The sequence below is a fragment of the Dipodomys spectabilis genome, unplaced genomic scaffold (genome assembly GCF_019054845.1).
Source record: "Dipodomys spectabilis isolate Male_0828 unplaced genomic scaffold, ASM1905484v1 ptg000006l, whole genome shotgun sequence".
Taxonomy (NCBI): Eukaryota; Metazoa; Chordata; class Mammalia; order Rodentia; family Heteromyidae; genus Dipodomys; species Dipodomys spectabilis.
The window spans coordinates 18,749,158-18,771,631 of NW_024870683.1; the positions used below are offsets into that span (position 1 = coordinate 18,749,158).

At 47.6% G+C, this 22,474-nt stretch overlaps 1 protein-coding gene across 3 annotated transcripts in view; it reads right to left on the reverse strand.

Annotated features, from left to right (window-relative positions):
* The window catches only part of Epb41l4b (erythrocyte membrane protein band 4.1 like 4B), a 137,629-nt gene extending 119,222 nt beyond the window's left edge, over nt 1–18,407 (reverse strand). For all 3 annotated transcript variants that reach the window (XM_042697407.1, XM_042697400.1, XM_042697416.1), the window contains exon 1: nt 18,099–18,407. In XM_042697407.1, the coding sequence (XP_042553341.1) occupies nt 18,099–18,404 (306 nt within the window). In that variant the 5' untranslated portion in view covers nt 18,405–18,407. The remainder of the gene's footprint in view (nt 1–18,098) is intronic.
* Nucleotides 18,408–22,474: the final 4,067 nt, after the last annotated feature.

Sequence of the window (22,474 nt, forward strand, 5' to 3'; positions counted from 1 at the left end):
AGTATCCTCCAAGGGCCCTCCTCAAGGAGTCTGTTTACTTGCTCTTCCACCTGGACTGCCAGTTCTCCACTGCTTGGGATCCAAGCCAGCCTAGAACACCTCCTCTAAGCCATCCCCAAACTCCACCTCCTCCACGTCAACAAACCCAGCCAGCAACATTTGTCCAGCAAGGACAGTGTTTACATCACCCTGCCTCAAACTATGGTGACCTAAGAAGCATAGGAAAGCAGCAAAGAACACGAGTCAAAACACAAACAGAATCTGGGCCTTGCTATTGCATTCATTGGCCAGGGTTTCCATAATAAAATATCACAAAGCTGAATGTCTTAAAGGACAGAAAATTATTTTCCTCCAATTCTGGAGGCTGGCAATCTACAGTCAAGGTATGGGCAGCAGCAATGGTTTCTTCTGCAGCCTCTCCCTGTCTTCTAGATGGCCATTACTCTGTGTGCTCACATGGTTAGTCTTTGTGTTTGTGTGTCACAAGCTCTCCTTAGAAGGAGACCACTCAGATGAGATCAAAGACTTCCTCCATGGCTTCATTTTAATTTAATCACCTTTTTTGTTTGTGGCAGTACTGGGATTGAACTCAGGGCATTGTGATTGCTAGGTAGGTGTTTTACCACTGAGCCATACTTCTAGCCCCTTAAAAAAGAAATAGGGTCTCAAGCCAGGTGCTGGTGGCTCACACTTGTAATCCTAGCTATTCAGGAGGCTGAGACCCAGGGATCATGGTTTGAAGCCAGCCAGGGCAGAAAAGTCCTCATGAGACTCTTATCTCTAATTAACCACTCAAAAACTAGAAGTGGCACTGTGGCTCAAAGTGGTAGAGCACTAGCCTTGAGAGAAAGAGCTCAGGGACAGAACCCAGGCCCTGAGTTCAAGCCCCATGACTGACAAAAAAAAAGGGGGGGGGAGGAGTGGAGAGGGGGTCTCAATTCCTATCTCAAAAGTGCATGCTAAGACCACCATCCACCTATTTTTAGGCGTCCTATTTATTATAGCTAGGACAGCAGGCTCGAGCAACGGTGCTTAGCTATTGATTGAAAGCGGGTTTCTCAATCTGTTCTGTTCCAGCTGGCCTCAAACTCTAGCCTCCCAACTCAGACTCTCAAGTAACTAGGACTACAGGCTGAGTCATACCGGTGCCTAGCCTTAGTCACCTTTTGAAGGACCCTATCCCCAAATACAGTCACATTTCTAGGACTTCAATGTGTGAATTTGGGGGAGACAGATAACATAATTCACTCATGGCAGTGATCTCCTCAGCCAAATGGAAATAACAGTAGCCGCTCTGCTGACCTGACCTCAGAGGGCTATTGAGATGAACTGGAACACACAAGAAGATTCAATAGGAGGCCAGGTGCTGGTGGTTCATGCCTGTACTCCTACCTACTCAGAAGGCTGAGATATGGGGATCATGGTTTGAAGCCAGCCTGGGCAGGAAAGTCTGTGAGACTCTTATCTCCAAAAAACTATTCAGAAAAGGCCAGAAATGACAGTGACTCAAGTGGTAGCCTTGAGCCAAAGAAGCTCAAGGACAGCACAGCACCCAGGCCCTGAGTTCAAGCCCCAGGATTGGCAGCAAAAAAAAAAAAAAAGGACAGAAAGATCTAATAGGTCTTTATAACCAGTGGGCCAAGTTCTGTCCTATTTAAGTCATAAAGGCCCCCAAAGCACTTTTTCTACCAAGGTCATTTGGGGTCCTTATAAACTATGGTATGGCTACCTCGTTGGCTGTTAAAAATTCTTTCAATAAGGATCAGGTCTCCATAAGCTTTTCTTCAACTGTAAGAGATGAGCTGATACTAGTGGCTCATTCCTGTAGCCCTAGCTATTAAAGAGGCTGAGAAATAGAGGACTGGAGTTTGAGGCTAGCCCAGGTGTAAGTTTGCAAAATTCTATCTCCAAAATAACCAGCAAAACTCAAGACTGGTGGAGTGGCTCAGGCAGCAGATGCTAATCTAGTAAGCTCAGAACCCCAAGTTCAACTCCCCCATACATATATACATGTGTACATACAACGTACATACACATATGAAACAGTATCTTATGAAAATGTTTACCACAAGTTTCTTATTTAAAGGTTTACATAGTATGATCTCATTTTTTAATTGTGGAAAAATACTTTTTCCTATAGACTTAAAAACCCAGAACTAACTCGACAGGATAACCTTTCTTTCTTTCTTTCGTTCATTTGTTTCTTTCTTAAATAAAACCAGTATTTCCCCATTATTTTTTTCTCTTTTTTTCTTCCTAGTCTAGTAGCCAGGATGCTTTCTCCTCATTGCCTCTGGAAAGTTATGTTATATTCCAAAAAACAGAAAATTAAATATTTATGGCTACTCTTTTGACACCACCACCAAAGCTATAACTGAGTCTTCAGCTTGCTAAGCAAATGTGCTACCACTTGAGCCACACCTGTGGTTCTTTTGCTTTTAGTTTATTTTTCAGGTTGGTTCTTGCAGTCTTGCCTGGAGCTGGCTTCAGACCATGATCATTCTACCTCCACCTCCTCCGGACCTGTGACCACAGGTCTGTACGCCATACCTGGCTTGTTTTTGAACTAGAGTCTCATTCACTTTTGTCCTGGTTAGCCTCAAACTGCCATCCTCTCATCTATACCTAGACAATAATTAAAAAATAAAAAATAAAGAAAAATGATGAAGCACATGAAGGTTGAAGTCAGGCTTCCTGGGTCCACACAATGGTAGTTCCAAGACAAACTTCAGATAAGACAAGTTACCTGTTTTGTATCTGTTTCCATACGTCACAGCAAAGGCTACCTTGAAAAGGCTTTATGTAAACTCAGAGTGAGCTCCCAGACTGCATGTGGGGATCCTGGAAGGTCAAATGGTTCCTGACATTGGGTGCACAGCTCTATGCTGGGCGTTTAACATTGGTGGGAAACTTACCACAGAACTGAACCCATTCAATTCAGCCAAGAACTTCATAGGAATTCTGTCCTGCAGTACCCCAAGGGATACCTCTGGGTGATTTCTGGGCCTGAAGCTGTATGGAGCATATAATGTTCTTATGCTATAGACCAATTCTCTCGTGAAGTTTTCCTCCTTGCCCTTCACATTAGTAGTATCCAGGCTGGCCCCATCTGTGAAGGTCAGGTGAATAACAGGTAATAGCCAGACAGTGTAGGGGCCAAGACATTTATGTGCTCTGTGTGATCTGTGGGTGCTCAGCCTCTCTGGACTTCAGTCTACTCATCTGTATAACAATGATGCTGCTAGGAGCTATCTGCCTTACAGGGCTGTGAGAAGCAAACCCAGGCACACAAGGGGCTTTGAACAATGTAAGTGGTCAGCACTCCTTGAAAGCATTATGTGAAGCGAAAAGAGCCACCTAGAAAATGTCATGTGCTACATGATTCTACTGTGTGGAAAGGTGGACAGAGATTAGCTGTGCCAGGAGCAGGGAAGAGGTGGGGAAGCAAGGTTAATGGAAGCAAGGTTCCTGTTTCAGGTGATAAAAATGCTCTGAAGCTAGACAGTGGTAATGGGTGTGCAGCAATGTGAATACAAATAAATGTTATTAATGGTAAACTTCACATCATATTTGACCACATATATAAAAAATTATTTCCCAAGAAAAGTCAACACCGTTGTACATTATTTGAAATAACCTTAGAGCCAGGCACTGATGGCTCACACCTGTAATCCTAGCTACTCAGGAATTGAGATCTGAGCATCACAGTTTGAAACCAGCTGGACAGAAAAGCCCATGAGACTCTCATCTCCAACTCACCAGCAAAAAGCCTGAAGTAGAAGTGTGGCTCGTAAAAAAAAAGTGTAGCGTAAAAAAAGGCCCTGAATTCAAGCCCCAGTACCAGCACAAAAGGAAAGAGGGGGAAAGGAAAAGAAAAAAGAAAAGAAGAGCCAGGTGCTGGTGGCTCACATCTGTAATCCTAGTTACTCAGGAGGCTGAGATCTGAAGATCACGGTTCAAAGCCAGCCTGGGCAGGAAAGTCCATTAGACACTTATCTCCAATGAAATCACCAGAAAACCGGAAGTGGTACTGTGGCTCAAATGGTAGAGCGCTTACCTTGAGCTTAAGTGCTCAGGGACAGCGCCCAAGCCCAGAGTTCAAATCCCACAACTGACAAGAAGGAAGAGGAGGAGGAAAGGGAGGAGGAGGAGGAGGAAGAGGAGGAAGAAACCTAGAAGTAGTAGAAAAGCACCAGGATCCACTGAGGCAAAGTGCCCTTGGAGTTCCCAGGGAATTTGGAATCGGGTGGGATGGGTGGTTTGGAATAAAGTGAATAAATATAGTGGTGTATGAGACCAGCCCTGAAGCATAAAAAGAATCAATCAAAAATGAAGAAAACAACACAAGCCAAGGTACCGGTGAGAATGAGGGACCTGCCTGAAGATGCTTGAGTGACAGTCCCAAAGAAGAATGAACTGTGGAGAAACCTAAGAAGTGGCTTCAAGTCTAACTCTGCCAGGTACTAGCTGTAGGACACTGGGAATAAAACCACTGAGTGCTCTATAATATCAGAACATCCACTACTCTCCCTCCGAGGTACAAGAAAGATAAAAGGATGATTGTGAGGGATGTGACTCCGTCAAACACTTGTTCTCAAACATGGTTGTGTCCAAGAATCATTTGGAAATCATTCGATGTGACTGGGTCCAACCTCCCACACCTAGTAACCCTGAGGATAGTAGTGTGGGGTGTGCCTTAGAAGCTGGACTTTGAAAAGTCCCCTAGAATACTCTAGACCACAATAAACCTTGAAAAATGACTACTGTAACTCCTTAGTCAGCTCCAGCAAAGCCAGGGAATAAAACACTGATGCTTTGAATAAAGCTGGCAAATGACCCAGAGTCAACCTGAAGACCAAGACTATCAGAAGCCTGAAGCCACCGAAAAGGGACAAGATTCATGGCTGAGCACTGCAACGTCTGAACAAAGAACTGGAGTCCTGCAGATCAGGTCAGGGATGAGCATGTGCCAGGCTTACCTGGGCTACCAAGGTCAAGGGCTTCATTGTCCTCTGTAGATATGCCGTGCTTATCAAGTCCAATTCTATGCCCCACCTATTCTTTTATTTTTTTTTTGGGGGGGGGGGGAGGTCCAAGGTCAGGACTTGAACTTGGTATCTGATGCTTTTGCTCACTGGCTACCAACTGAGTCATGCCTCCAACCCATGTTTGGTTGTTCCCCGCCCTCCTTTCTTTTCTTTATTAAAATATTGTCCATGCCCCACCTAAATGACTCCTTTCAGGGCCCACATTTTTGTTTTTAGCATCTCCTATCCCTCGTAAACTGGATATTCTATGGTTTTCTTGTCTGCATATACCACCAATGTGAAATTGCTGGACTAAAGCAGGTCTGCTCTGTAAACAGAACCAACGAGCTCTCTGGGAAGTGAAGGGCTCAATCCCTAAGGTGAGTTAAAGCCAGGTGACACGCGACTGCACCTCTAGAGCGGGCAATCCTTCTTCTTTTAAAAGACAACACAGAATCTTTCCCATTTTCTCCAGCAGTCTTTTTCATGAAGAGACTATGCATTCATTTTGCTCTAAAGTAAATAAGGAGAGATGGTAGTCTCTCCCTTCTCCAGAGGGCCCAGGCTTTCATAAAGCATTTCACTGCCAACGCAATGCAAAATCAAACCATAAGCTCTAGAATACAGAGGTGTCCTAAACAAACACCACGGATTCACTGTGCCCTACCACAATATGCATCTTCTTCTGCAGCCGTCACCCTTGAACATCCCACTGGATCTACCACGGGTGGCTCCAGTATCGGCCTGGACCAGTTCCCAGCTAGTCAGTGCCCCTCCCTGGACTTTGCCCAACCACTCTTGTTGTCATCAAAGTGGCGCTAAGGCCGCTGTACATAGATTGCAACTGACTGAGCAAGTGGTTGGGCCTTCCTCTCAGGCCCAAGCCAGCAGGACCAATAAAAGGACTGGAGTCAGTGGACAAGCAGTTGAGAGTGCACTAGGTGTTAATCACTAACCTTCCTGAGCCTTTGTGGCTTATCAGGCATTCCAGGATGAATACCACATCCAGTTCCCAGGCAGAAGAACCCCCACCAAGTGCTGGGGGAGGAACCTAGGAGCCAGGCCTGGCTACGCCCAGAAAGCTGCACTCACTACAACCTCATTATCACTCATGTACGCAGGAACTGATGAGCATTCCAACGCAGCCAGGAAAGGGTGGTCTTTATGGAGGTTCCTCGGGGATCACACTCAGTCATTCCTGCAGTCCCACAGTTGACCTGTTTCCTTTTATAGGGAACACCTACTTGGTGTTCCCTAAAGTCTCATTGGTGTCTCCAACCAGAAGAGATGGAAACACTCTCATTGTACTAGGGGTCTCCTGCAAGTACAAACAGTACCCAAACAGAACTAGGCTAGACAAAGAAGAAACCCAAGGTCAAAACTAGTGTCAAGGAGCTCAAGAAACAGAAGGTAGATACAGAAGGAACAAGTCTACTGAAAACTTCCCAATTTGGACCTCTTCAAAGAAGTAATATCAGTAGGAAAAGATAGAGACTGGTCAGGCTTACTTGCAGGTGCTGAGCAAGGAGCAGGAATCTTGAGTGGGGTATTTCAAGCCACAGTGCCTTTCTATGTACTTTTCTTCCTATCCAGAAGGCTGTTCTTCAACTGACCCTCAGAGCCTACAGTTTCTCTCTTATATGTTCCAGGTTATTCATCCTGGTGTCATCTCCCCTTTTCTTTGCCTCCAGTTTACGTCTTCTTCTGAGCTTCTTTAAAGTACTTAGTGCCATTTTTCAGACCAAGTGTGTTTATCTCCACGGAATCTGCCTGAGGACAAGGAACTTATACACCTCCCCCCTAAAAAAAATGGAAAGGAAAAATGATCTATGTGTCCTTCCTTAGGACAACAAAAAGCAGGAAACTATACAGGACAAAATAGCTATAATTCTTCAACAGGTAAATTGCAATAAACAAAGAAGCCAAGATTGAAGAAGGGCTGCAGATTGAGCTTTACTTAGACTATCAACACAATGTTAGGTACCCACCTTGCTGAAAACCAGAGAGAAAAATCTGGACACTGACTAAATATTTGGTACCAGAAAAAATGGTTGTATTATTTTTTTTAGATGTTTTAATAGTATTGTGGATTAAAAAAAAATACAACCCTAGCCCTGGCATGAAGACTCATGCCTACAATCTGAGCTCATGAGGTAAATAAAGATCAGCAGGAAGACAGTTTAAGATGAGCTGAGACAAAAAGTTTTTACCAAGAGCCCATCTCAATCAATAACCAGTGCCACACACCAGTAGTCCCAGCTATGTGGAGGTGTAGATAGAAGGATCATGGTCCAGGCTAGCCCCAAGCAAAAATATGAGACTCTACTGGAATAAGAACTAAAACAAAAAGGGGGTAGAGATGTGGCTCAAGTAATAGAGCACCTACCTAACAAGCATGTGACTGAATTCAAGTGTTATTATCAAAAAAAGAATATATGCATATAATTAAAAATAAATATATAAAATGCAGCTTTTACCTTTTTTTTTTTATTATTTTATTTTGCCAGTCCTGAGGCTTGAACACAGGGCCTGGCCTCTGTCTCTGAGTTCTCTGTGCTTAAGGATAGTGCTCTACCACTTGAGCCACAGTACCACTTCTAGCTTTCTTCTAAGTAGTTTGTTGGAGAGAAGGGTCTCATGGACTTCCCTGCCTGGGCTGGCTTTGAACCATGATCCTCAGATATCAACCTTCTGAGTAGTAAAATTACAGAGGTGAGCCACCAGCTTTTACTTTTGTAGAGACACAAACTTGCAGTACATGTTTGAAATTACATGTGTGGAATTTATTTTAATACAATTGGAGAGGGGCCAAAGGTGAGGGTCTGAATGAGTAGCGACAGCCTGGTAAATAATGCAGACCGACAATGAGTACTTGTGGTTCACTGTACAGCTCTTTCTACTTCTAAGTATGTTTGAAAGTTTTCTCAATGGAGATATTTTTTTTTAAGTGGGCAGGACAAAATGAAGAGTATAGACTATCCGCTATTTCTCAGACAAAGCCACCAGCAGCTGCTCACCCTCATAGTGTAAGTAAGTGCCTACTTAATGAGGACATGCTGGCCAGGAAGCCTGAGGGCTTCAAGTGGTCTCTTATTTACTCCACTGAGGCCATCAGGAGGAGGAAGAGAGGTACATATCTATGCATACATACGCACACATGCACATGCGTGTGTATATGTATGTATGTGTGTATGTGTGTGCAATCAAGGCAAAGTTCACAGAAGCAAGCGTTCCAGGCAGAAATACACCGGCAGGCCTGTGAAATGCTCAACCCTACCAATAATGAGGCAAAGACAGCAAGTGCCACTCCTGCTAGACTGCTAAAATAAAGCAAAGAAGTGGCATGCTACCAAGTGTTGTGGAATGGACTGAGTCTCTCCCATGCTGCAGGGTCCCTGAAAAACTATCTTGCTATATGATGGTAAGAGGCCCTGCCCGCCCCTCCTCCTGGGTACACCCTTGTCTGCACATGTATACCAAGCAATCAACTGCAAAAAATTCAAAACAACACTTTTTTTTTTCCAAATAGGCCCAAACTGGGAAATAGCCCAAATGTCCAGGAACAACCAGATGAATTCTAGGACCTCACTGCATCTGATTACCTACAGAGCAGTGCACACTATAGTTACTTTATTAACAAGGGTGAACCTCACAATCACAATGCTGAATAAAAAAATACTTTAAAATGTGCAAAATTAACAATGTCATTGAGGAAAAACCATGAAGGATGAAGATGAGCTTCAGACAGGAGGGAGAGGGAAGGTAATTGTGGAGAACCATCTGGAGGCTTTGGAAGCTCACTGCGTTGTCTTCTTTTAACTATTCATGTTGGAAAACCTTTTGTATTTATATTTCATCATCAATATTTATATTATTTATCATACTGAGATTTGAACTCAGGGATTTGTGCTTGCTAAGCTGGCACTCTATGACTGGAGCCAGGTTTGGCCTAAGTTGACCTCAAACCTCAGTCCTTCAGATCTCAGTCCCCTGACATTATAGGCATGAGCCATGGGTTTCTGGCTTAGCATTATTATACTTTTTTAATATATATACTTTTTATGTATAGAGAACTTGGTTACACTGAGAAACTTGGACAAAAAAGTAAGGGGGAAAAGAAAACTTGCCCATCACATGCTTCCAAATTGAGACCAGATAGTCCCAGAGGATGCTCAGTACCAACAAAGTCCCTGGGGAGAGGTGCCAGAATCCCAAGAATAACAGAAGGAGGTGGGGGCCAGGAATGTCCACATCTCCACTAAGAAATGGACAGGACTCGATTAACAAGGTCTAGACCTCATCCACTCCCTAATTCAGATGAATGAACAAACAATATGACATACACAGGCAATGGGACTTAAAGAAGAATGAAGCCTTAAAGAAGAATGAAGTCACATAGAGCTCCCCTATGACCCAGCAATCCCACTTTTGGGCATTTACCCAAATGATCACAAACAAGGCTATACTAAAGCTACCAGCACAACTATGTTTATTGCAGCATTATTAACCATAGCTAAGATATGGAACCAACCCAGATGCCCTTCAGTAGATAAATGGATCAAGAAAATGTGGTATATTTATACAATGGAATTCTATGTCTCCATCAGAAAGAATGACACTGCTCCATTTATTAAGAAATGGAAAGAATTGGAAAAAAAATTATATTAAGTGAAGTAAGCCAGGTCCAAAGACACATAGGTCCCATGGTGTCTCTTATTTATAATAACTAGTATATGTCTAGGACAAGCAGAAAAGCTCAAAAGCTTTGTATATATATATATGACCATATAAGATGATGTCAAGCAAAATGAACCCCAAGATAGAGACACAAGTGGTTTTATCTTTCTTGCTATTACTTTTAATGTACTTATAATGTACCATGAGATGTTTTTGTTTCTTTTGTAGGTTCTTCCTCCATGGTATAAACCCTGTTTTCACTATATTTGATTCTGGTGCCCTGCATCTTGTATATACACTTTTCTAATTTGGGGAGGAGAAAGAAAATAACAAAATGCTGAAATAAGGATACAGGTTGACCCACTGTAACAATGAGATGTACAAGACTATGTTGAAAGTGAACTTTACAACGTGGGGGGCGGGGTATAAAGGAAGAAGTTGGAGGGGTGTGGAGGAAAGGGATGGCAGGGGAAAAACAAAGGAGGAGGTAACAATGCTCAATAGGAAATGTACTCATTACCTTATTCATGTAACTGTAACCCTTCTGTACAGTATTTTTATAATAAAAAATATATGCAAATAAGAATGAAGTTCTGGTACATTATAACGCATACATATAAGCTTTGAGGACAATATACTAAATGATAGAAGCCAGACAGAAAGAACACATACTCTAGGATTGTACTTACATGAGAACCTAGAAAAGTCACTTCATGGGGACAAAATGTAGAATGGCACGTTACAGGAACCCAGGAGAGGGAAGATGCAGAGTTAGTGTTTAATAGGGACAGCTTGAGAACAGGGTGAGAAAGTTCTGGAGATGGATGGTGGTAAAGGTTGGGTTTTGCACAAAGTAAATATAGTTGATGTCACTTAATTGTCACTGAATGTCAGGGTATGAAGAATGACATTCAGATCAGATAAGAAACATATCTGCATCTGGAGCCAAGAGAGACCCACCCACCAGGCACCTGCCCACGCTCCAGCACCTGCCCACCAGCTGTTCTCACAGCTAACCCCATCCTGGAACGAGATGATTCCATGGTAGGACAGAAACCTGAGGACCCCTCCAGTTCTCAGCTGCAAGAAAGAAAAGCCGGGCATTCAACTTTTGGAGGTATGACCTTGGAGAAAAGAACCTGCAGAAACTGACATAAATAAATAAATAAAAGAACTTGGTAAACAGAACTTAAATGCCCAATAATGAAAGGCAAAATGGTGCAGGAGAGATGGGGAAAAGCCACAGCACTGCAGAAAATTATGATGGCTGCAGGGAGATCCCAGGACCACACAGGAGAAATTGTGTGTGCTCAGCCTAGGCTGTGGGGGAGTACTGTAAATGAACGAGGACACCTGGACTGGATCTGTTCTATTGCACTTCATCAGGTGTGGACTTCAGCCACGGGCTCTGAGACCCCTGCAAGGAGATGACAACAACTCCTGCTCTGCACTGTCTGTTAAAAGAAACAACAGGAATTCTGGAAGCCTGTCAAGGGTTGCCCAACAGTTGTAGGTGCAAGACCACATGCTATGACTGCCCACTTCCAACTCCTAAGCCACAGGCAGAGACGTAGGAGAGATAGACAGACAGACAGACAGAAAGTAGGTTGGCAAGTTGGATTTAAGTCTCCCAGAATAAGCGCAAAGATGGTTCCAAATGGGTGAGAAGTGTGTGAGGAAGTTTGTAAAGTGTGTGTGTTGGGGATGGGGGAGCAGTTTAAAAAGAAAAGGGTAGAACCAGAGTTAAGTTCAATTGGTAGAGCACTTTCCTAGCATGAAGCCCTTGGTTTGATCTCCAGAGTGTACACACACACACACACACACACACACACAGATATACACCATACTTATAAAACATGTATTCCAATTCTGAAAGCAACGAAGTGAAACCACTAGTTGCTATAGAATCTGGCAGGGATACAGAAAAAAATGCTTTTCTTGATGATAATTTGAGTGTTGTTCTCTTAAGTACTTTTCAAAAACAGCCTATTTCTGAGAACTTGGGTGTTGAAGAATTATAGCCACTGAACCAGAACGCATTTTTGAGTTAACTGCATTCAACCAGTCTGATCAAGATGCAAATCCAGGCTCTGGAAACCCCAGATGACCCTGCAATGGTTGAAATCGCTCTGAGCTTCAGGGGTCCCCATCCAGCTGTTATCTATTTCTTGGCCCACACATCTCCTCTAGCCAGACGATGCCTGAAGCGGGATTCAACTTCACTAGCTGCCCCCACAGGCTTTGGCGAGTTTCTTGATCTGTCTAAGCATGACTCTCTCCTTTACAAATCAGGGATGACAACAGTAAGCCCAGCACAGACTTTGTGAGCATTCAACAAGATAATCCTGGAAGCCTTGAGCACAGTACCAGGCCCGACTTGCTGCAGATGCTCAGTAAGAGTGACCAGTATAGCTCACTGCACTTCAAAGCCTCCTCGTTCATTTGCTTCCTCAACACCCCTAACTCCCTAGGACACAGCTGGAACCCACAATCCCCCCTCCGCAGGAGCCCAGAGCCCAAGGAGTGAGTGGGTTGTCTGACTCCCACTCCCCATGTTTGCACCTGCTGTCCAGATACCTTCTGGCAAAATCTAACAGCTGCCCTCTTATGCATCCTTTGAAACAACACCAGTCAATCTGGACATCAAATCACCTCCGACCTACCCCACAGTTCACCCAGAAAGAGGAGCTGACTTGAGGAAGAGGTCTCAAGGGATCAGAGCCTGCTTCTCACCCAGCAGGAGCAGGAAGAGGCAGTCAGCTCAGATGACCAGGACCTCCCAGGCGTGCCAAAGATGAGGGTTACCAGCCTCACCCTAAAGACACATCAACAATCTACAGTCCCTGTTCAACCAGGAGAGACTTTGAGCAACCCACATACATTCATCATTTGAAATACATGTTTGTATCTAAAGCAGGAGGAAAGTATAGCTGGACACAATTTTACCAGTAGTTATAACCACTAATGGCATTTCAGACGCTGTTTTAATGTCCCTTGTCTCTCTGGACATGCTAATCCTTCTGCCATGAACCCAGCCTAAATGTGAGATAAAGGTGGGGATGGACTGCGCACACAGATTCATCAGGAGCTGACACTGGCCACAGGCACAGTCAGGGTCTGGCAGAGCAGAGAGCTGACAGCTAGCAGGCAAAAGGGCCCAGCAGTGGGAATGGATGGAATCCACCTCTGGAGAAAGAAGTATTGGTGAAGGTTGTCTGTGGTTACTAGGGTGAATATTTTCTAAATCTTCATGCAAGAATTTAACAGAAGGCCCCACCCCCATACACAATAGCCTTCTACTATTTCAAAAGCAGGCACAGAATTCAATGAGATTATGCACGTGGAAATGCTTAGCAGGTTAATATTTGTTCAGAGCCTTGTACCACTGTAGGGTCATGTTGGCCCTGGACAGGCCGGACAGACCTCACCCCCCCCCCAAGCAGACTAACCTCCTCTCCCTGTACTAACACTGGTGGTCCAGCAAGGATGAACCAGAATTAGAGCTCTAGCATACTCCTTGAGAGAAGGGTGTTCATTCATCATCCACTCCAACTTTCCCTTTAAAACACAGAAAGCTATTTGCAGAAGTAATACAAATTCATGATCCTTATGGACAGCCAAGGCTCCCTACAGTACATTCATGACTGGACGGGGCCACCATTAGCCAATACTGATCCCAGGGGGGTGCTGTGAATAAACAAGGTACCTGTGGCAACCAGAATCTCTGACCTAACCTCTACTCTACTGTGGCAAAACCAAGTCCATCCTGGGCTCAAAGACTCAACAGCAATTTTCAACGGACAGTGCAGCCACCCTTGGTTTGGGCCTCAGTGTTCTAGAACCAGAGTGTACAGGGTGAAGGAACCCTTGGTACCAGAATCATCTTCAGTGAGGATTTTGGAGAAGCCCAGATCCCTCAACTACTGGATCAGGAATTGGGTGGACGAGGGGGGGGGCAGGGTATGAACATGGAAAACTTAATTGGAAGGGCAAAAGTTACAGATGAGCTGTGTGGATGCAGTGGCACACAGCTGTGGTCATGGCACTAGGGTGACCGAGGTAGATTAGCCTGGACAACACAGGAAGCCCCTGCCCATATACACTAAGGTGAGAACGTCATTTTGCAATAGTTTCCCACTGACTGGGAAGATCTAGCCTACTTCCAACAGGAACATGCCTCCCCTTCCGAGGGAGAGCTGACCTTTGCGAGGCTATTAAATGGGTTACTAAAGTAACCCACTGTAACTCTTTCACTAGAGTGACTAAAGGAAGTCACCAAGCCCCAGGTCTCAGCGTCCCATACGTACAATGGCTGAGTAGCTACTATCAACCTGCCCTTCATTTGACAACCCCAACAGGAGATTCTTTTCTAATCCAAAGTGAGATTTTTTTTTTTAAAGCATCCCTACTGCATCTGACTTTCAATTTCCACTAAAGAAGAGCCAAGCAATGGCTACCCCACTTGGCCACAACTTTTTGCTTTTAATAATATTCAGTCTTAGAAGATTTTTTTCCCCAAACCCTTTCCACAGTCCAAAGAGTAAGAACCACACATTTACAAAATTAAAACCTCTTCACAACTCTCCTGCAGCTTGCTGTTTTTGTTTGTTGTTTCTTTTTTAATTTTTTAAGGCTTTTTATATCCTTTTTGTCATTTAATCCTCCTGTGTGAAAGCCTGGGAAATCAATGCTCAGAGAGCTGAAGCTGCCCAAGGTGGCAGAGGCAGGTTGGGACTCTCCGCATCGTAAGTGAATTCTGAGCGGCAGACACAGTGAGAACAATCACACCGGATGCTATGCTGGCCAACCAGGTGTCCCCTGCAAGGCATGGCAAGAAATGCTAATCGGCAAGACACATATCCAAACAGCTTCCCCCAAGTTGCTACTAGAGGGTTGCATGCACACGCAGGCAATGGAGGTGGGGCAGAGCTGCAGCCGCCCAAGCACAAGCGATGCCAGGGATTTAGTCAACAGAGCGCTAATACGAGTCAACAGTGGGTGCTGCTGCCAAAGCACACCAATGGGTCTTCAGCCGCATTCATAGAAGGAAAGTGCTTGGCTCTCTCCATAGGCCCTGCCCTCACAGGTCCACCCCTGAGGGCTAGGCATGGTGAGGCTACAGGAACCACACCTGAGTCTGGGCATGGCTGGGCTGGGCTAACAGGAAGAAGGGGCTCACCAAGGCAGAACCAAGTTTTCTGAGGAGCAATGGCTCAGGGTGGCACTCCCCACCCCCACCCCCTTCTCTGCAAGGTAAGCCAAGGACACACCTGGGAGCTGAGTCCACAGCAAGCCCATTTTGAACTGCATGCCACACGTGCACTTTAGGAAGGATCTTTTTATTCACACTTTATCAAACTGAGGAAACAGTGACTGCCCACTGCAAAGGTTAAGGACACCCGGGAGTGCTAGGGCTCCAAGCCTGTCAGCGCAGGCTTGCTGGAGAACAACGGCTTCTTCCTTGTTACACATAATAACTGGACCATGGCTTGCCAAGGGACACTGGAATTGATATCATTTCAAGGGTCAAAAACTCCAGAAGGGCCTATTTACCCCATACCATCCATCCTTGGCACCAGGTCTAGTCAACTTAGCACCTCTCAGAAGAAGAAAAAACCATGTATCCACCTGTGTCTCCTTAGAAGCCTCCAGGCCATGTCTCACTCAGCCTGGTGTCCCCAGCGGAGTCTGACACATTAAAGACACCCAATGAATGATGACTAACTGGACGGAGGTGCCACAGAGCAGTCACACTGAGGGAGTTATTGTGTACCAGGCAATTGCAGGACCCAAGTGTCCTGACCTAGGCTAATAAAAAGGTTTATGACAACACATTACCACTTTTGTATGTTGAGTAAATGTATTCTTGAGGCTAATGCCACAGAGGGTTTTTTTGTTCTGTATTTTAAATTACAAAAGAGCCACAGTCAGCATGGCCAGGCCCATGGATGCCTATGGACATGGTCAGGTCAGTAAAAGAAGCTTAGGAGTATGGAGGTCAAAGGTAAATCCTATCTGAGTGACAAGCACCTAGGCAATGCCAGACCCCAGGAAGGGGGGAGGGCGGGGGGTCAAAAACTACAGACAAGTGAGACTATATGCCTGAAAAGACAGCGTAAGAAGGGACACAGGAGAGTGCGTCAGAGGAACTGCACAAACGCTACAGATTCCCCAGGGTAGGCTGCCTGGCGGTCACACTCGTAACTGGGAGAATTAATTACAGGAACTAACACTCTGATCTGGCAAGATTAGTGGAGGAGACTGAGCAATGCAGTTCTAATATCTAATAAATCTTTAAATCGATGAGCCGTGTTCACTGGTAATTTTTCTTCATCTATCCTCCCAGAGAGCTCACATGACAAAAGCCAGCATTTGCTTTCTATTTGCCTTTGGACAAGGTGCACAGACATATGCCTGTGTATATAAATAAAACTCTGGGGTTCACTAAATCACATCTTAAAGGCATCCAAAAATCTGCTATCACAAGAAAACCTAGGATGGATGCATTCCTCTGTAGCTTTTGAGGATGCAAATCCTCCCCCCCACCCGCGTTGCTCCCTGCCAGGGTTCTACCAGCTGCAGTAAACCAGCATTCCCATCTCAGTCTGTTCTCTGCCTACCTGTTTGGGTCTATTTACCACGCATGCACTTTTACTCCGTTTGCATTTTTCATCTCCGAAACATCACTTAAGCCTGTCTCACAAACCTGACAGTAGCAATACATTTTATCAACGAATTATCCCCTGGGGAACAGACAACAAAACCACTGGCAAGGAGCACTGTCAAACTTCCCAAGGATAGCTTTCCTTTCCCAGATACAAACTACGCCACATTCTCTCCAAACCCAAGCTGCCCACTCTGGAGACAGCCTGCTCACCTCTTCTCTTCTCTCCTTCTCAGCAGCCTCCTCTACCAGCTTGGTGGGGAGGGGGAGGGGAAGGGGAAGGGGGAGGGGGTCCGCGGGGGAGGAGAAGCTTGATAGTGTCAGTGCTGGAAAAGCAGTTATCAGTTTAATGCTATTTTAAAGACCACATCTCCAAGCATGAAGATGTTGGCTCCTTTCCCATGAATAGAAAGGCCCTGAAAAGAGTGTTTGCATAACGAAATTATATCCATGGGGCGCACAGGAAAGTACAAAAATAAATTTAAAAAACGCCATAAATCGAAACGGTCTCAAAATTAAACCTACACAGGGCAGCATTCAGCCCCAGGCCAGGCCAGCTATCATTTTCTCATCTGATACCCAGCTCTCTCCTGAACTCCACAAAGAACTCCTGCCGCCCAGGAAAGGCCTCCATGCTTTCTTTGCAAGTCGGGGTATGTTATTCCTTCCCGTGCACCCCTCGGGATGATCTGTTAACTCATGGAAAGCTCAGTTACTGCGGTGTCCTCAGTCCTGCCCAGAGAGTCCCGAAGGCGCCGTCTGCCGCAGCGCCCGGGTGACAGTAGGCGCCCGGCTGAAGTGTGGGCTTGATTGGATCGGACTGGCCCCTTGGGCCAGAAAGACGGTGGTGGCTGGACGCCCTGCCGGGGATAGCAGCGCCGGCCTAGCTCTCTGCTGGAGAGACCGGCCCGGGTGCAACCACCTGTGGGCGGCTGTCGGGGACACAGGCCCGGGCACTGCCGTCCTCTGGTGCCCGGGGCCCCACGCACGCTGCTGGGAGTGGGGAGGAGTCGAGTGAGCCAGGCCCGCGGGAGCCCCAGGCCAACTCCCAAGCACCCCAAGGTCTCGATCAGAGCAAAGTTAACCAGAGTTAGGTCTCAAGTAGCTCCATTCCTAGCGACGTCCGGGAAGGGGGACTCTCTAGAATAGGAACGGGGACCACCAGGAGGGAATCCGCGGCGAGGAGAAACTGTACCCCCCCCCCCCGTCCCCACAGTCCCCTCCCACTATCTCGGGGGCACCTGCTGGGTAGCAGGCGAAGCTTCTTTCCACGTTCTCTCAGAGGCCTGCGGGCGGGTGCGGGACGCCCCGTGGCAGCCCCGCATGGCTTTGAAATGATAATCCCAGCCTCGGGAAGGCCCCTGTCTGTGGGGGGCAATCCTGGCGGGAACGGCAGCCACCCCGAGCCAAGGGGCGGGGACGCTGCGCGCCGGGCAGGGGGCGAGGCCGCAGAGACTAGGTGGGCGCTGAAGAAGACGCAGCCTGCGGCCCAACGTGCCAAGCCAGGGGGGTGGGGGCAAGCGGGGCCAAAGACCAGGCCCTGGAGGAGCCCCGAATCCGCGGTCCCGAGGGTGCCAGGCTAAGGAGGACTGGCAGGCGGCGATGGGGGGAGGGGATCCCCGGAAAGGAGCTAGGGGAGCGTCCCGGAGAGAAGCCCTGGGGGCGGGGGTAGGGGGGGCTGCCCCGCGGGCCGTCGGGTGTCAGTGGCCCGGACCCTCCCCGGCACTCACCGGCAGGTCCACGCTCACTTCGGTCCCGTCGAGCAGGAAGACGCGGCAGTAGAGGGTGGCCTTGGCCGCGCCGGCGGCGGAGATGTGCACGGCCGCGCCGCCGGTGAGCAGGGGCCCGCCACCGGCCGGGAACACGCTGCCCCCGGGCGCAGCGGGCAGGGCCGAGGAGGCGACGGCGACAGCCGGGCCCCCCCGGAGCCCCCCATCACGCTCGTCCCCCAGCCCGGCGGCCCCGCGCCCCGCCGCGCCCCGCGCGTAGCGCTGCATGGAGCGGCGGCCAAAGGTCCGGCGCAGGAACCGCAGCATCCTGGCTGGGGGCGCCCCCTGCCTCCGCCCCCTGCGCCGCCGCCGCCGCCGCTGCGCCGCCCGGGAGCGCCCCGCGACGCCGTGAGTGCCCGCCGCCGCCCGCGTCACCTCCCGCGGGCCGCGGCCCGGGGCTCGCTCCCGCCCAAGCCGAGGCCGAGGCCGCGCTCCGGCCGCCCGCGGGGTGCGTCGGCCCGGCCAGCGCCGACTACGACTGGCCGCGGGCAGGAGGGCGCGCTCGGACAGCCCCGGGGGCCGTCCCGCCGCCGCCGCCGCCGCGTGCGCGGGGGTAGGCGGTCTGGCCCGGGCAGCGGAACGGCCGCTGCCGCCGGGGGATGGGGAGGTGGGGGAGGGCAGGAGGGCGCAGTGGGAGGGGGGGCGCAGGGGGCGGGGGCTGCGGGCTGCTCCCGCGCCGCGCGCCGGCCGAGGGCCAGCCGGAGCAGAGCGCCTGCGTGTTCCCGGCGCGCTCGCTCCCAACTCGCTCGCCGCCGCCGCCGCCGCCGCCGCGTCTCGCCGTGCCGCGCCCCGGCCGGTGGAGGCTCCCCCCACGCCGAGCGTCCCGCTCGCCAGGCGCCTTTCTCCTGCGCCCGCCCGCAGCCCCCGCCTCCCACCTGGGAGGGCTGCACCTCCAGCCCGCCGCCGCCGCCGGGACTGCAGCACGCCCTCCTCCCTCGGGGCTGCGCCGGGCAGCTGCAAATCGGGTGTGTGCTGCCCCCTGCCGGCCCCAGAGCCCCCTGCTGCTGTAGGTGTGCTCACGTGTGTACACGTAGGTGAGCACACACGTGTTTCCGGCGCCCCCAGCCCTGGAGATGTCCAGGGCCCCCCTCGCGTCGTTAGGAAAGCCGCGCTGACCGCCCGCCCCTCTCGGAGGGTTCGCTCCCGGAGGCCAGAGATGAACGTGCAAGTGGCTGCTTTTGGAAGAGCAAAGAGGTGGACGAGGTACAAGGACCCAGAAGGACCCTGCCACTTAATTAAATCTCATCGGTGGAAGAGCTCAGCGCTGGACGCGGCTTGAGCTTTCCCGTCCAACAGATGTACTCCGGATAACGAGCGGAGGGAAGTGGTTTTCCAGTGAACTGAAGAGACTGCTTACCTCGGGGGAACCTCTCTCTTGTCCAGGATTGAGGGAGAGTTCTGCTTCTTAGGCATCCCTGAGATGGGTACTTTGCCCTGAAGCAAGGTAGAACTAGGGATCTGGGAGTGAATAGGGATAGAACAAATCGGAATATGGGAGACAGCAGGCACAATTTACAAGCAATGCTCCCACAGGTTCAAGGTCTGCTTCAGAGACAAGTGGATTGTCGGGTGTTGCGAAGTGAGGAATGTGGAAGAGGGAGCTGAGAGGAGGTCAGGCCTCTTGGGAAGAATAACACTACTGTGTAGCTTCTAATCTTATGCTTCTTGCTTAAGCCTTCTTACAGCCTGGTTCAGTAGACATTCTTGTCTCCACTGGACAGAAGAGGAAACTGAGGCTTAGAAAACTTCAGAGACTAACTGCATAGTCTGTGCCTAACAAAGACTTCTTTATCCAGCTTCAGCGTAGATTCTAAAGCATGTGGCACGATTGCCAAGCTAGTGAATGAAGGTTTCTGAGAGCCTGGGGAAGGCTATGGCTTCAGCAAAAGAGACAGAGCAAAGGAGGAATGCAGTTGGGATAGTGCTATTTATTCCCGTTGGAATTTAGAGGGATTCAGAGATGCTGATGACAGCAACCAATACCCTCCTTTCTTGCCTGGTGTTCCCTGTTATGATGGAATCTCCCATGTACACCAAGGGGCCATCTGCAGTCAACCCTCAGATGCTCTATTCCCCACCCCTTGTTACTAGATGTAACAGATGCCACCAGCAAGTTGGCATTCAAAGATAACCCAACTGCTTACTGGTTTTTAAGGATAGCCTATTTCCTGCCATCTAGCCCAAGGGTACTTCAGCAGACTAAACAACAGTCACTCAATGATGTCCACATAATAATGGAACCTGTAACTATATCACCATATATATCTAGAGAGACTTTGTAGTATGAATGAGGCTGAGGTGATATTAACCTGGTAGTAATCCATGTGATCACAGAAACCTTATTAGAGGAAGGCAAGAAGGTCAGGGTCAGAAAAAACGATGTGACAAAGGCACCAAGTGCCAGAGTGATGGATCCAACAGCCACGGGGTGTAAGCAGCCTCTAGAAGCTGGAAAAGGTATAGGATGAAATATTTCTTAAGAGATCCTAGGAGAATTCAGCTTTGACTATATCTTATAAGATCTATTTAGGACTTAGGACTTTCAAAATTGTAAGATAATACATTTATATTTATTATACATACGTCATATATATAGTAAGACAATACACTTATTATAAAAGTGATATGCAGAGGCATTACAGTTATGTAAGTCAGGTAAAAAGTACATTTTTTGAACAATGTCACCCCTTCCTTCTCTCTCTTTCAGTTTTTCCCTCCCATTCCCACCCATAAGTTATATAGTTCATTTCCCACATAGTGTCTAGTGAGTACCACTGCTGCACTTACTCATTGTCCCTCCATTTCTATGCCTCCCTTGCCCTCCCAAAGACAAATAAAAGAAAGAACAAGACAAAAAGAAAGGAAAACAAAATCACCAACAAAGAATAAAAACCTCGTTGCATTTCCTATACTTTTTGAAACACGTATGTTGTTTTAAAGCTATAATACTGAATTTGTGACAGTTCATTTTAGCAGCAATAAGAAATGGTTGCAAGAGCAGTATATAGTAGTTTAGAGTGTTACAAGTTCCAAAGCCTTTCCATCTCCACGACCTCCTTTGAAATCTTCATGGTGCCACATCTCTCCTGGTAACCATCATTCAAGTTTGAGATTATACATGGCCATCTCCTCCTTACCAGCTTGCCACTGGTAAGAGTCAGTGTTTATGGAGTGTTTGTTGAATGAATGCAGGATCTCATTTCATCTTCATCATGCCTCTGGGGGTAGGTTTTCTTATTACTGTTTAGATATAGGAAAATGACAACTGAAATGGAGCCTGGATTCCCCTCACTCAGTGGCTCATGCTTTTACATCCTGTGGGCAGTACCATGTTGCATGAATGGCATAGGGACTCCTGATTGCTTCAGTTTTACCTTTCCTCACATGTGTCAGGCACTATCACTAAACGGATGTTACCCCATTCTCATTAGAATGCCTTTCAAACCTTAAAGCCCTAACTGTGTTAACTAACGTCTATATAAAAATCAGCTCTTTCAAAAGTGAATTGACTAGAGCTACACATATGCCCTGTTTACCAATATATCACTTTTTAAGAGATCTTAAACTATTATTTGGAACCTCCAGTGTTGTGATCTGAATGTTTGTGTCCCTCCAAAAATGTATATTGCAATCTTAGCCCTCAAGAATTAGGAGATAGACTACTCAGACAGCTGAGTAATAAAATACCAAAAAGCCAGAAGTGGAGCTGTGACTCAAGTCACAGAGCACATACATGGAGCAAAAGCAGCTCAGGGTCAGTGCCCACATCCTTAGTTCAAGCCCCAGGATTGGCACACGTATGCACAAAGAAAAGAATTAGGAGGTAGAGTCTTTAATAGGTGATTAGGTCAGAAGAGCTCTGCCCTCATGAGTGAGATCAGTCCTTGGTTAGTTTGGTTGTTGTATTTGTCCATACTAGGGTTTGAAATTGGGGCCTCAAGCTTACTACACAGGTACTCGACTACTTGAGCTATGTTTGCAGCCCAAGATATCAGTGTCTATAAAAGAGACTCCAGAGATTTCCTTGCCCCTTTGGCCATGTAAAAATACAATGAGATAGTGCTGTCTATGAACCAGGAGACAGACATTGCCACTTAACCTGCTGGCACCTTGATCTTAGGTTTGCAGCCTCCAGAACTCTGGAACTCCAGAACTCACCAGGATTTTTCCTCCCTTTCTGTCTGGAACCATCTCGGTTGACCCTTCAGGAAACAGTCAGTCCTAACTCCTAGGTCCTCTCTCCTAAGTCATGAGCAGTATCTTGACCCACTTCCTCAATACTCAGCTGCTACTTTCTCTGCTCATGAGAACTTTCCATTATCTTTCCCATCACCAGT